The sequence below is a fragment of the Lupinus angustifolius genome, chromosome LG14 (genome assembly GCF_001865875.1).
Source record: "Lupinus angustifolius cultivar Tanjil chromosome LG14, LupAngTanjil_v1.0, whole genome shotgun sequence".
Classification (NCBI taxonomy): Eukaryota; Viridiplantae; Streptophyta; class Magnoliopsida; order Fabales; family Fabaceae; genus Lupinus; species Lupinus angustifolius.
The window spans coordinates 14411430-14424836 of record NC_032022.1 but is presented as its reverse complement, the minus strand read 5'-3'; the positions used below and the strand labels follow the sequence as shown (position 1 = coordinate 14424836).

Here is a 13407-nt window from a genome sequence, read left to right as displayed (position 1 = left end):
TTTCAACTGAAATAGAGTTTGATTAGGGTCGAGTTCCCACGTGGCCCTTTTCTATTCATTTGAATTAAGAGTGGGAGGCAAGCCCAAAGTGTCAAAGAAGCTAATATTAGGATATGACAACTAGAATTATGCAAACAGGAATAAGCAACTGCAATCCCAAAATTAAGTTCGAATCCTTCAGTAAACAATTAAATTAAGTGTTTTTTAGAAGTTCTATTACTAGATTAAATCAAATGTGAGTTCACCCCCTCCATATTTCTTGTCATTAGATGCTTTGCACGTCATATCCTGAGGAGTTCACTTCATACTTAAATTATTGCCGCTCTTTGACATTTGATCAACACCCTGATTATGGATTCTTGAAGCAGCTTTTCCGTGATATGTTCACTCGTGAAGGTATTGGATTGTTTTTAAATCATTTGTCTGATTTTAATTGTTATACACTCGTGAAGTTACTCACATTTCACCCCATGGTGTTGTTGTAGTTAACTTTCCCTTTATACAATTAAAATCTTGTTTGGCTGTTTTTTATGAGCAGGATACGCCTCTGACAATTTATTTGACTGGACCATCCTAAAATATCAGCAGGCTCAACTGGCAAAGAGACAAAATCCATCATCTGTTAGTACTTTTTTACTTGCCATTTTGAATAAATTGCCAGCTGGAATTGTTTGCAGTCCTCTCCCCTTCCTTTGTTTTTGTGGTTGAAACTTGAAAGTTTTCATCAAAGCTGCTCTGACCTCCTTTCTCGAATTTGCGGTTTTATAGTCTGAGATGTATTAATTTTCATAATTTCATAACTCCTAAAAGTCAAAACCTTAGTTATTTTTTAAACTCTTTTGAATATTCTTTTCCGATTATGGTGTGGATTTTTATGGAATGCACATTATATGGCTTTTCTGATAGCTTACATTTAAACAAATGTTTTCTCTCTCTTTCTAACCTGAGTGTATAACAATTTCCAGCCTGCATCTGCTGTGCCTAGCAGTCTAGAACCATTGGTTGTGGATAGGCAGCATAAAGGTAACTTCAGTTTTGTATCATGTGAATGAAGGAATTCTGTTTTATTATTGGAATTTTTGTTTAGCTATGACTGTTGAAATAAGACAACCTTGCAAGATTTGCAGTATAGTGAAAGAATGCTTTCTATGGATCACATCCTGATGCCCTAAATTCCCTTTTCAGGTGTCAATCATTCAGCTCAAATTACAGTAACAAAACAGCTAACCCATCTTGATCGTCCAAGTGTGCGTGTGCAACCTAAGCCATCTAGTTTTCAGAATCCGAATGCCAAGAATAAGACAGAGAAACATGTAAGCTATCTTGCTTTTATACCCTCTTTTAAAAATGAAAGGGTAGTTCCTCTCTGGGTATTTTCTAAGATATGGTGGTCTTGTTCTGCATCTTAGAGTTGTTAGTTCACCTGTACTGATCTGTAATTTGAATTTTTATTTGGCTGAAGCAATTCGTTTAATTGAGATAAATTTTTGCAGTATGTGAACAATGGTCCATCTACTTCATCTGTCATGCCCAGACCATCTACTGAAAATATCCCAATTCCAGGGAAGCCCTTAGAAACCTCAAACCTGGGTCCTGTATTAGGTAGTAACTCCCGTGTTTCAAGCAGCTGGATTCCTTCACTACGCCGAATTTCTTCAGCCGAATAGTAGGTATGCAAACTACTTATCTTAAATACGAAGTTGAACTCTATGCTATATTATTATTTTGCTTTCCATGGAAATCGATTACAATCTTTCGACAATCACAAATGTTGTACCAGATCATCGGTTTTGAAGGAGTCACTTAGAGCTTGTTTTTTCAATGTAAATGCCGTAACACTTCATCAGAGAAAACAGTAGACATTATGACAAGCAAAGATGCCATTACATGATATGACAAATTTCCTGCACATGAAACCATCCTACCAAATGTATCATCTAACACAATCATATACTGACTTACTGAGCTGGAAAGACGGAAAACGGCGAGGTTGAGCCATTTAAGAACTAGGTATGATGTGGTTGTTGAATTGGTTGCGCTGCATGGCCCAGGGTTTTCGGTGGTAGATATTAAAAACTTTGAGGAAGATTGGCAGGGTTACCTTTTATTTGAACAACTATGATGAGTTCATAGGTTCAAACCTCACTTATAATTGTATGAAAAAGATGCATGGATGAGGGGAAGCCTAATCAGTTTTTCTCTCTCTTTAGAATATTCTTTGCCAACAAATTTGGTCGTTTTTTCTTGTATAGGTTTAGTATTACATCATTTCCCTAACAAGTCATTTAATCACATTGTATCCCTTCCCCAGCAAGTGAATGTCTCCAAAGTTAATCCAATTCATAATTTATTGAAACAAATCAGATTCATTTTGTTTTCTTGAATTTGGTGTTAGTCCAAATTGGACTTGGGCCAGTGTTATAATGAACCCTCCTGTTAAGGTTAGAATTAGAAGTTCCTGGCCCCAAGTTATAATATTCATAATCAAAACTAGTAAAATTGAGGACCATGGAAATGTTGGTGCTTGTCTTCTCACTTTTTATAAATTGAACACCAAGTACCAAGTAATGAAGATTTTTTATTATAAAAATGCACTCTTAAAGAACATTAAGTTTGTCAATGGCTTGGGAATTTCATATTGTGATGATAACAAAAAGCATTTTTTACTTTTGGTTGCTTGATAACAGAACTTAGTTAAAGACTTCATTAATCAAAGCTACATGCTTGGCAGTCATTTAACAAGATCATGTTTAATTGCATGCTCAAAAAGCACTCTGCTATATAGTTGTCCAATCCAGTATCAGCACATAAAGAATATAAAAGTCTAAGGTAATTTGAAAATTCCAAAATAACAGTAAGATATAAGTTGGTATTCCATATTTTAGGAAAACAAAACCCAAAATGGATTAATGAAAAGCAAACTGTTTCTATGCTGGAATGCAGATATAGAAATTACCAATAATAATGCTTTGTTATGAGCTTACATCTTCAACTATAACACCAAAATGACCAAAACCAGTTCCAATGTCATAATTAATGTTTGACTCCATAACCTGCAATATAAAGTATGATGAGAAACCATTTAGAGGTAACTGATACGTACAATGCATAATTTTTGTACATTTTTTTTACTCCATTCCAAAATAATTGTTACTCTCCAAGTGTAGTCATGTTTCATTTTGATTATCATTTACAAAATATGAGTGAACATTTGTTACTTTTTTCAAGTTATACCCTTGAGCAAATATGACCAAATTGTTCCTTTTATAGCATTTACTAGTAAGGGTAATTTAGGCAAGTATTAGAGTTTTTGATATTATTTAATGCATTTCTTAATCATAAGGCAGGAGTTAGGAAACATTGAACTCGCTACAAGTAAGTTCATATGTAAAATCAGATTTTTCAGACTCACCCATAAAAGCATTTCAATATTTCTCCTTGAAACACATTAAAATTTCTTGTTCCTTTTTTATATCTTTTCATATGTACGAAGACACATTTCTTGCTCCTTTTTTACTACAACGTTGGCCTCTTCTACTTGAAACAACTCAAGACTTTTTTGCACCCAAAATAATGGGATCGTGTCCTTGGAAACCTTAATAACCAAATGAACCTTACAAGGGACCACATCTCTCTCCTATGAGTTATGAACATAGTGTCAATTCAAGTGCTATGAGTTAAGAACATAGTGTCAATTCATATATCATGAGTTATAATTTGTCAGAAAAATATTTAATAATAAATATTTTAACTGAAGTATTTTTTCAACCAATCATAACTCATAGTACATGGAGTGGAGTGACACAAAATGTGGGATAGAAGATGTGCAATCATAGAAATTAGATATACTGCTAGTAGGGGTACATCTATTGTCTCATAGTTTGTGTCAGTTCATGTTTCATGAGTTTGTGATTAGTCAGAAAAATACTTAATAATTAAATTGAACTTAAATATATTTTTTCTAATCAATCACAAATTCATACAAATTCATGACACATGAAGTGACACAAACTATGAGATATCATATGTGTATCCTGCCATTAATTGTAATTGGTCAAAAAAATAATGTTATATTAAAATTTAAGTTAAATTTGTTATGTTATGACCAACCACAAGAATATATTGCTTTGTTATATTTGTGTTATCTGAAGAGAAATAAATCTGTACACTTTTTTTTACATGGAAGTAAACTTTATATTAAATAATGAAAAACATGTCAAGATATATACTGGCTAATAGGTGTCACCTTTTTTAACAGAACATAAGCACCTTTTTTTACCCTTCAATTAATTTCTATTTTTGTGGCATAATAATAATATTATACACATGCATGATTGGATATTAAGCCTTTTTAACAACAATTTAAGTCAAAGCTAAAAATATTCCAACTAATTTATATGATTAGAAGTATAACTTAGAGGAAAAGCTGTCAGAAAATGTTAATCCTTGTCACTTAAAAAATATCATTTTTCTTTTACCGGATGTGATATGATGACATTGATTTGCTCAATTGAGGTAAAAAAATAAACGAGTATTTGTTCAAGTGATACATGCTTGATTTTCCTCAAGTAATATCTCAAGTTTGAGTCTTATGGATAGAAAAAATGCTTGTTAAGAGAGTTAACCCATATACTTTAGATGTCCCAGCTCAAACATAATTGCATCCAATACAAGAATATTTGTAGGAAACAAAAAAATGAGGTACAAAGATGGTTGATTATGTACGTGCCTAGCAAAAATTGGTACAAGGGATTAGCAATTTGTAGCTTTAGTCCACTCAACCATCTCTCCCAACTAAAAAAAATTATAAAGTAAGTTTCAGTTAAATAGATTTGAGTAAACTTCAACCCATATCAATGGTTGGCTGAAATATTATATCGTTAAATTTTTCTTTAAGTAAAATCTTAAATTCGAGCTGCTAATGAAAGAAAAATATTTGCTATGCAAAATAAGCTCCACCAATTAGAAATGTTATGGATAATATATAAATTAAATAAAAAAAACTTCAACCTTATACATTGAGACTAAGTCTAAAATCTTGTCAATTAGATATAGAAAATGTTTCATATAGAGAAAAAACAAAAATGCACTAAGTTGTTTAATAAGTTATTATAAATACTTAATTTCGTCTAGGCCATAAAATAGGAAAAATAAATAAATGAATAAGCTGAAAAGAAAGAGAATCAAATCAATTATTAAATTTTGATTGGTGGTTGAGATAATTTTTTATAAGACAATGTAAATAATTAGTGTTTTTAACACTAGATGTATTATCTTGTTTTAAAATAATAATCAAATCAAAACAATAGAGGGAAAATAAATATGACAAAATTGTTATTTGATTTTGTAATTATATGATAAAATCAATATCTTTTGAAAATAAAATGAAATGTGATCAATAGATAATAATAATGTGAACCTATAAGCAGGAGGCAAAACACATTAAAAATATCAACAAAACATTAGTTCAGTGGTAAGGTTTTACTAGATTCTCATTATGACTAAAAAGTCAATGATTCAATTTCTGGGAGTAACACTTATTGAAAAAGATAACTACAAATCCAAAAAGGATTAGTTCCTTACTTAGGATAATTAAGATTTTTCTTTCACCCCTTTAAGTTTAAATATAATAGTCAATATATGGATGTTATTTCACTTTCTTGAAGTTGATAGATGGATGATAATAAATGCTAGTTTTCTTGTACACCTTATAATAATTTTTTTGAAGATTGAAATAGTGGATGCAACCAAGATCAAAAAATATTTTTGATGGTACAAAAAAATCCATTAAAAATATCAACAGATATAAAAAAGGAACAAGAAGGTGTCTTTTCTTACAAAATTGTACGACACATTTATCCTATGTTCAAATTCAGAAGCTAACAGCTTAGCATGGCACTGGTTTTTTTGGCACCACTCAAAATATTTAATACCTTCTGTGATGTGATATATGTATGATTGTCTTTTCCAATAAGAATCATTCATATGAATTAAATTCTTGGTCTTTTAATTTTTCTAAGAATCTAGTGAAACTTACATCACTAAATCAACACCTTATTATTATAATTATATTCATAATTTATGACTTTATATGTACAATATATATATTTATGGGTCATTTTTGAGTAAGATTTTTTTAAATTAATAATTATACAAGCGGGAATAAATGAATGAATATCTAAAATAATCAAAACCTATTAATTACATGATATCTTATTAAAAAATATTCAAAACAATCAAAATTTATTAATTACATGATATCTTATTAAGTACAAATAAAAAACAATAAAGTAAAAAAATAATTGATATTTGTCTAAAGTGGAAAAAGATAAGCAGTAGTTAACTAAGGACAGTAGCATTAGGATACATATTTTAACGTCTAGCAATGCTGGACCACTTGCATGTGTGAAACGTTGGATTCAATTATTATGAAGTTTGATACAGATCAACAATACATTGTATATCGTATATTTATATATATATATATATATTTATATTTATATTTATGTACTAAAAGAACAAAATTTTAATATTAACTACATTCACATGTTTTATAATTGATGTGAATTTAATAAAAAAATAAAGTAAGAATGAGAAATATTACAAGAAAATGAGAGTTTAAATAATGAAAAGCAAAACATATCATTTTTGAATATATTTTTATAGATGGATTGAATATCTATCGAATATATAATGGATAAATTTAAATTTATCGATTACTAAATTTATATATTAAATTATATCTATTTGCTATAAATTTAATTTTTTTTGGATTGAATGAATTGTGGATAATTTTACCAGATTTAGTATATAATATTAGTTGAATAAGAATAAGGATTTGACGCTGGCTTTTGTTTTGTTTTTAACATGAGTAATAATATATCCTTATCTTTCACATCTATAACTTATAAATTAAGTATTAATAAATAAAATATAACAAGTATTGCTTTATTTTGGTGGAGGATTTAGTAGGAGTGAGAATAAGTCGGGTTGGGTCGGGTAAGGCTTGTCCCTTACTTGACCCTATACCCGATTAAATATAATGCATACATTTTTTAAATAAAGTTTTTTCAATATTATTTATTATTATGAATATATAATTTGATTTATGAAATAATATATGTATATATATTGTTAATCATATATATATAATGAAAAAATTAATTGATCATACTTTTGACTAAAGAAATGTCATTACTATATATATATATATATAATTGAATATAAACACATATAAACATGATGAGTGACTAACAATAAATCAGATTCATGCTGATCATACTTGTCTCCTACCGAGTCCTAAATATTGATTATGTCTAACGTTTAAACCCAATAAGACTCATAATCGGGCCAAATCTAGTGAGCGGATATAGTTTGGTGCTCCTCAACCCTAGGTATATATCATTTTGCTTTTAACATATATATAATTGGTCATCTTATCTTCTTCTTTTACATCACTTTTGGTCATTGTGGGAAACAAGTGATCACTTCACTCAACCATGGTTCAAAAAATCGCTCTAGGATGCACCACAGAGGCCACTAGACCAGATTGCATTCAGGCCCTTGTGGTTGAATTCATAGCTACCTTCCTCTTTGTCTTTACTGGCGTTGGTTCTTCCATGGTTGTAGGTAATAATCCCTTATTTCGATTTCAAAAATCAATTTTCTTATTTCCACCTTATACTTAGATTTTATACTATGCATGGTTCTAGAGTATGTATTATAGTTATGTTGTATGTATCACAATTGTCACGGTTTATGTTATATAAACCACAATTTAAAGTCATGCTCATACTTATATATATATATATACACTTTGATATACCATATCTTACAAGATATAATGACAATCGCATAGAAATGTTGAGTTTCTTATGAGATTCAAATTATGTGGTAAAAACATTTCTCTTGATTTTGTTTATGTTTTGTTTAACTTGTACAATAATGGGTTCAAACTTTTGTTGGTTTTTGTTGTTGTGAGTAGATAAGGTGGGTGGAGATGCACTAGTAGGGTTATTTTTTGTGGCAGTGGCACATGCACTTGTGGTGGCTGTAATGGTTTCTACAGCCCATATCTCCGGCGGCCACATCAACCCCGCCGTCACCCTTGGCCTCCTTGTAGGTGGCCACATCACAGTATTCCGTTCCATCCTTTATTGGATTGATCAATTAGTAGCAGCTGCATTAGCTTCTTATCTGCTTTACTACCTCACAGGTGGACAGGTGATCATTCTTTCAACACTGATTTATTATCCTAAACCATGTCAAAATTTTATAGTACAAATAAAAATATGTTATGTCAATAAAAATTTTAAGTATTTATTATTTTTCATTTTTGTTTTATTATTATTCGTGCGGGATAGAATTTGGAACATGTATAGAGATAATAAATTTTTGTTTCATTATTCTATATCTGAAAATTGTTTATAAATCTATAAAACACTTATCCAATGGTTGATTGGCGTGAAATTAAAGTGGATTGCCACCATGACTTTTTTCTTTTTAATAACATATTGGTGAATTTTATACCTATTTTATATTTATATCTATTCCATACCTCTGTGAATATATATATATATATATATATATATCTATATATATATATATATAGAAGATGAATACATGATGTATTTATATACTGAAATTGATTGAAAAAAATGTGAAAGTGTGGAATCTAATTATGCAATGCATGTGTATATGCAGACAACTCCAGTTCATACATTGGCAACTGGTGTGGGGTATGGTCAAGGAGTAATATGGGAGATTGTTCTTACATTCTCATTAATGTTCACTGTCTATGGTACAATGGTGGACCCCAAGAAAGGACCTTTAGCAGGGTATGGACCTACACTTGTTGGGTTTGTAGTAGGGGCTAATATCCTTGCTGGTGGTGCATTTTCTGCTGCTTCTATGAACCCTGCAAGATCATTTGGTCCTGCTTTGGTTACTGGCATTTGGACTGATCATTGGGTTTATTGGGTTGGACCCCTTATTGGTGGTGCTCTTGCAGGTTTCATCTATGAGAATTTCTTCATTCATCGTTCTCATGTTCTACTTGGTCAAGATCAAGAAAACTAGTGTAGTTGATTTTGGGTTTCCTTTGGATTATGAACTTTACATGCTCATTTGTTTTTCTTAGCTGATATTTTTTTGGTGCTTTTGTGGGTATGCATGTTTAACAAGGTTTGTTTATGTATACTTATTAGTTAATTGGCATGTTCCAAAATAAGATGTAGTGATTAAAGGAAGGTTATGCATAAATAAACATCTACTTAAAGATGGTGGTAATGCATTTGGGACAATTGATTCCACTATCTCCCATTTTAGGTGTCTTAATTGTATCTCAATCCAATTAAAAATTATCATGTAATTAAAAATAATAATTATAAAAACATAAAATAACTTTTGTATGTTTCTTGTTCGAATATAATTGGTTTGAAAAATAAGGACAGAAACTTTTTGAAACAAATGATCGTTGTTCTATTGGCTTCTAGTGTTCAGTTGGTGCACTATCATATGTGTCATTAAAAAACATTTGATATCAAGATAAATAAAAACTATATTGTGTTGGCAAAAGAAATGAGATCTACTTTATAAATGGCAATTTAGAGACTATATCATTCAACTTAGAAATTGCATACAAGGCAAATAAGTTGGGCATCACCAATCATACAGAAATGAGTTTAAAATATATGCACTTGACAGTGTAAAGTTTTTTATATTGTTAACCCATCATCCACTATTAATTTGTATTATTTGTGTTTGAGAGTCAATGGTGGTTAAAAAATCAATAGTGAATGATTGACTAACAATATAAAAAACAATTGCATTGTTAATATATACATATTAAATACTATAAAAATATCTTTAGTTTGGTTGGGGAAGGGGGTTTATGTCATAAAAGATGGATTGATGAGTGTGAATCTGTATCACCATTTCCACCATTTCTTAAAAGAGCGCACTGAACTAAGTTAAAGTAAGTATGTCAAGTTACACATAATTTCTGACTTAAGCTTAGAATAAAAATAAGTCATTTGCAACAATTGTGACAGAAGCAATGAAAAAATAGAGAAAATATATATGCCAATAAATTTTTTTCATATTATGATTACATCATCCATTTATTTAATCATCATTGAATAATTATACTAACAGTATATAAATATTGTTTATTACACATCTAAAAATAATTTTAATGAAACTTGCACTTCATAGTATGCATTTTTTTATAAAATATGTTAAAAAAGTAAATCTTAGGTAGATCTTTGTGTGTTGTTCCCCAACAAAATGTAAAACATGTGTCACAATTGTAAATCATAACAGTGTCTTATTTTTTTATTTACTGAAACACAGCTACACAAACACATATGAAACAACACCTGACAATAACCAAGGTTACACAAGTTGTCCTTTTAAGATAATAGAATTGTAGAATATATCAACTACGTTAACTTTATTGTGAATTTGTGAGTGGACAATTCCCCGATGTGACAGATGTGCTATTTTGTTTATTTTTTAAAATATTTTTATAGAAAATGATGAAACATGACACATGTCATGATTTTATTGGCAGGAGGAGATAACTTATCTCTTTATACCAGAAGATACTTTATTCCCTTACAAAAACGGAATGGAGGAGATAAATTATCTCCTCCTGCCAAGTGAAATCATGACATGTGTATGTTTCATCATTTTCTATAAAAATATTTTAAAAAATAAACAAAATAGCACACTTGTCACATTTCTACTGGTTAAAGGAGATAAGTTATCTCCTGGCATGAGAAAATTCATTATTCTCTTTTTGTAATACAAAAACATGAATATGCTGCTATGGCTGGATTACATGGTAAGTGTAAAAACAGAGGAAATAGATTAGAGCAAAAGATATTTCCTTAATTTTTAAATAATGTAAATGGTGACTTGAAAAGTGAAAAACAGAGGAACCAATATAAGAAGAAAAGATACCCTCTAATGTATAATGAAATGATGATTCAAGATAAAGCAATTTGATATTTCTTTTCTAACATAATTAACTACAAAAAGAAAAAGGCAGTGAGGTTATCTCTACTTCTTTATGCTTTTCAAATCCCACTTTTTTTAAGCTTCATAGATTAGTCATTAGTGCACTGAAAACTTTTTGTAGCATTTGGTACATGCACAAAACTAGATGAAATGATTCATCTCTTTTAGTGAAATCAAAATATTATAACTTTTAATCTTAGGTCCTGTTATCTTGTAATTATAAAATGTAACAATCATAGACTTAAACTCATGTTATTGTTTAAAAAAAAAATCAACATGTGTATACTGCAAATTGTATACAGTACTTACTATTTAGTCTCAAACAATAGAAGCTAAAGGTTTGTGTTCTAATTCAACTGAACTTGTTTCTTGTCTTGCAAACAATTGCACTGTTCTTTGTGCAATTGGTAACCAAATCTTCCATAACCTTTCCTCTCTTTCTCCACCAGATGCTTCATATTCTCTGATCCTATTCTGCTTGCTGATTCCTGCAAACCTTGGAACATTGGCAATCTCAGACATGGACCTTTTCTCAGAAGGATCAAGTGATGTAAATGATTTTTCTTCTTCATTAGAACTAGCTTGAAACTTTTCAGTGTTGGTTGGTTTCAAAGGAAAAAATCTCTTGCTAGAAATATCATCAATAAGCATCTCACAACTCAATGATAACAAGTCTGAAGAATTAAGATCACTCCATCTTGTTCTTGTAACAAAATCAGATACTTGTATTTTGTGATTGAAATTGTGCACAGGTTTAGTTTTTGTAGTAACATTAACATCACTACTAGTGCTTCCACCTTCTTGATCAATGACAAATTCTTCTTTTTTGTTCTTGCCCATGTCCCAAAATCCACTTCCAATGTTAAACCTTGATGACCATCTATGAGATAGCTCCCTCTGGACAAAGATTTCAACATTCGGATCCTCGTTTAGGTTCGAAGGAACTCGCAGGAATCTCGAACTCAATGAATGAGTGAAGTTCTTGATGTCGACTTCTTCAACCTTGTACCTACAAAGAGGGCAGGTAGAGTGATTTTCAAGCCACTTGTCTATACAATTCATGTGAAAAGCATGTTTGCACTTTGGTAGAAGTCTGAGAATTTCTGTGTCCTCGAATTTCGATAAGCAAACAGTGCACTCTAGGCCTTCTTTGGAACCTTTGAGGGAAGAAAACTTGAAGAATGGCAGTGTTTCAATCACTAGTTTATCAATCCCAGATAGTCTACTAGACCATGATCTAGTTAGTCCATTGAGGGATCGAAAACTAGGATTCGGATTCGAGATTTGAATCGGGTTAATTCGACAGAACTTTACATAGAAAAGTAAGAGAAATGTTATGACAAACATTATGGCAAGGACAGATATTACAACCACCTTGCTTGGATGCACAGTTGGAGGCAATTCTGGCATATTCTGTTCACTGCTATTTTGTGCTTCAACATTGTAGGATACAAGAGAAGGAAACATCATGAACATAAGCAAAAAAATCTTAAAGGGATAGTTAGAGAGGAAGATATTACATATCTATTGAAGATCTTGACAGAAAAATGATTCTATCTGTCTAGATTAGAAATCAATCTACATGAGAAGAGAACAGAAATGTTTACTAGGAAATTGTCATAGCAATAATAGCATCTCAAATGCTATTTTTTAAAAGTGAATGAAGACAATTGAAAAATGTTTCAAACTTGTCTTTTAATTTAGTATAAGAGTCCCTACCCATGTAGCTTTATCTGTTTGTTTGTTTATGTAGTGCATGTCTTGGACAATAATTAAGAATATCTTCTCATCAAACCAAGACAAGAGCATGCATAAATAAGCACGGAGCTATGTGGACCATATAAAACATTTTTCATACGGATCGCCATCCTCTCCGGTAACGAAGATCGAATATAAAAACAAAAAATATATATATGATGTGACACTTTTATCATTTATATGTAATATGATAATACTTTTACTCTTGAAAACAATAATTTGTCTTTCCACTATCGAAGAAGATTCTTTTCGATAGCAGATATAAGTACTAGTCTAAGTTATTTAACGTCATAGTTAAATACTAGACTGGATGGATATGTATTGTTCATTTCTTAATTAAACCCATTTATTTATTTGATTTTTACAGGTAAGTGTGTATATAGTATTATTGGTATGATGATTTTATTTGATCTACTTAATGGGTCAAGTGGAATGGTAGGAGTTGAAATTATTATATTATTTGAACCCAATCTTGATAAAGTTCACCCTGGAGTGAGGATTTAATGATTGTTTTGAGAGAAAATCATGTCATACTTGTTATTGCCATTGAAAGTTTGGATGTCATTGTTGCTTTGACAACTTCAATTAGATTATTATAGCTCACTCATTGGCATGGCAATTTCAAGT

At 30.5% G+C, this 13407-nt stretch overlaps 3 protein-coding genes across 4 annotated transcripts in view; 2 read left to right on the top strand and 1 right to left on the bottom strand.

The window, feature by feature from the left end:
* LOC109327151 (casein kinase I-like) overlaps positions 1-2384 on the top strand; it is a 4951-nt gene extending 2567 nt beyond the window's left edge. The window contains exons 10-15 of one of the 2 annotated variants that reach the window (XM_019560210.1): positions 270-396; positions 539-621; positions 966-1023; positions 1186-1313; positions 1494-1670; positions 1848-2384. In XM_019560210.1, the coding sequence (XP_019415755.1) occupies positions 270-396; positions 539-621; positions 966-1023; positions 1186-1313; positions 1494-1667 (570 nt within the window). In that variant the 3' untranslated portion in view covers positions 1668-1670; positions 1848-2384. Of the gene's footprint in view, positions 1-269; positions 397-538; positions 622-965; positions 1024-1185; positions 1314-1493; positions 1671-1780 lie in introns of both variants that reach the window. The other variant, XM_019560209.1, reaches the window with a different exon arrangement.
* Positions 7427-9288, top strand: LOC109326107 (aquaporin TIP4-1-like). Its single transcript, XM_019558771.1, has 3 exons — positions 7427-7629; positions 7985-8223; positions 8704-9288. The coding sequence occupies exons 1-3, from the start codon at positions 7500-7502 to the stop codon at positions 9076-9078; spliced, it is 744 nt and encodes a 247-aa protein (XP_019414316.1). The 5' UTR covers positions 7427-7499; the 3' UTR covers positions 9079-9288.
* Positions 11288-12862, bottom strand: LOC109326135 (E3 ubiquitin-protein ligase ATL42-like). Its single transcript, XM_019558803.1, has one exon. The coding sequence runs from the start codon at positions 12496-12498 to the stop codon at positions 11341-11343; it is 1158 nt and encodes a 385-aa protein (XP_019414348.1). The 5' UTR covers positions 12499-12862; the 3' UTR covers positions 11288-11340.

Bases quoted from the DNA above. Each gene is read 5' to 3' on its own strand.
- LOC109326107 (XM_019558771.1), top strand. From the start codon at position 7,500: ATGGTTCAAAAAATCGCTCTAGGATGCACCACAGAGGCCACTAGACCA. The intron at 7,630-7,984 runs GTAATAATCCCT...TGTTGTGAGTAG, and splicing joins TGGTTCTTCCATGGTTGTAG to ATAAGGTGGGTGGAGATGCA. The intron at 8,224-8,703 runs GTGATCATTCTT...GTGTATATGCAG, and splicing joins ACTACCTCACAGGTGGACAG to ACAACTCCAGTTCATACATT.
- LOC109326135 (XM_019558803.1), bottom strand. From the start codon at position 12,498: ATGTTCATGATGTTTCCTTCTCTTGTATCCTACAATGTTGAAGCACAA.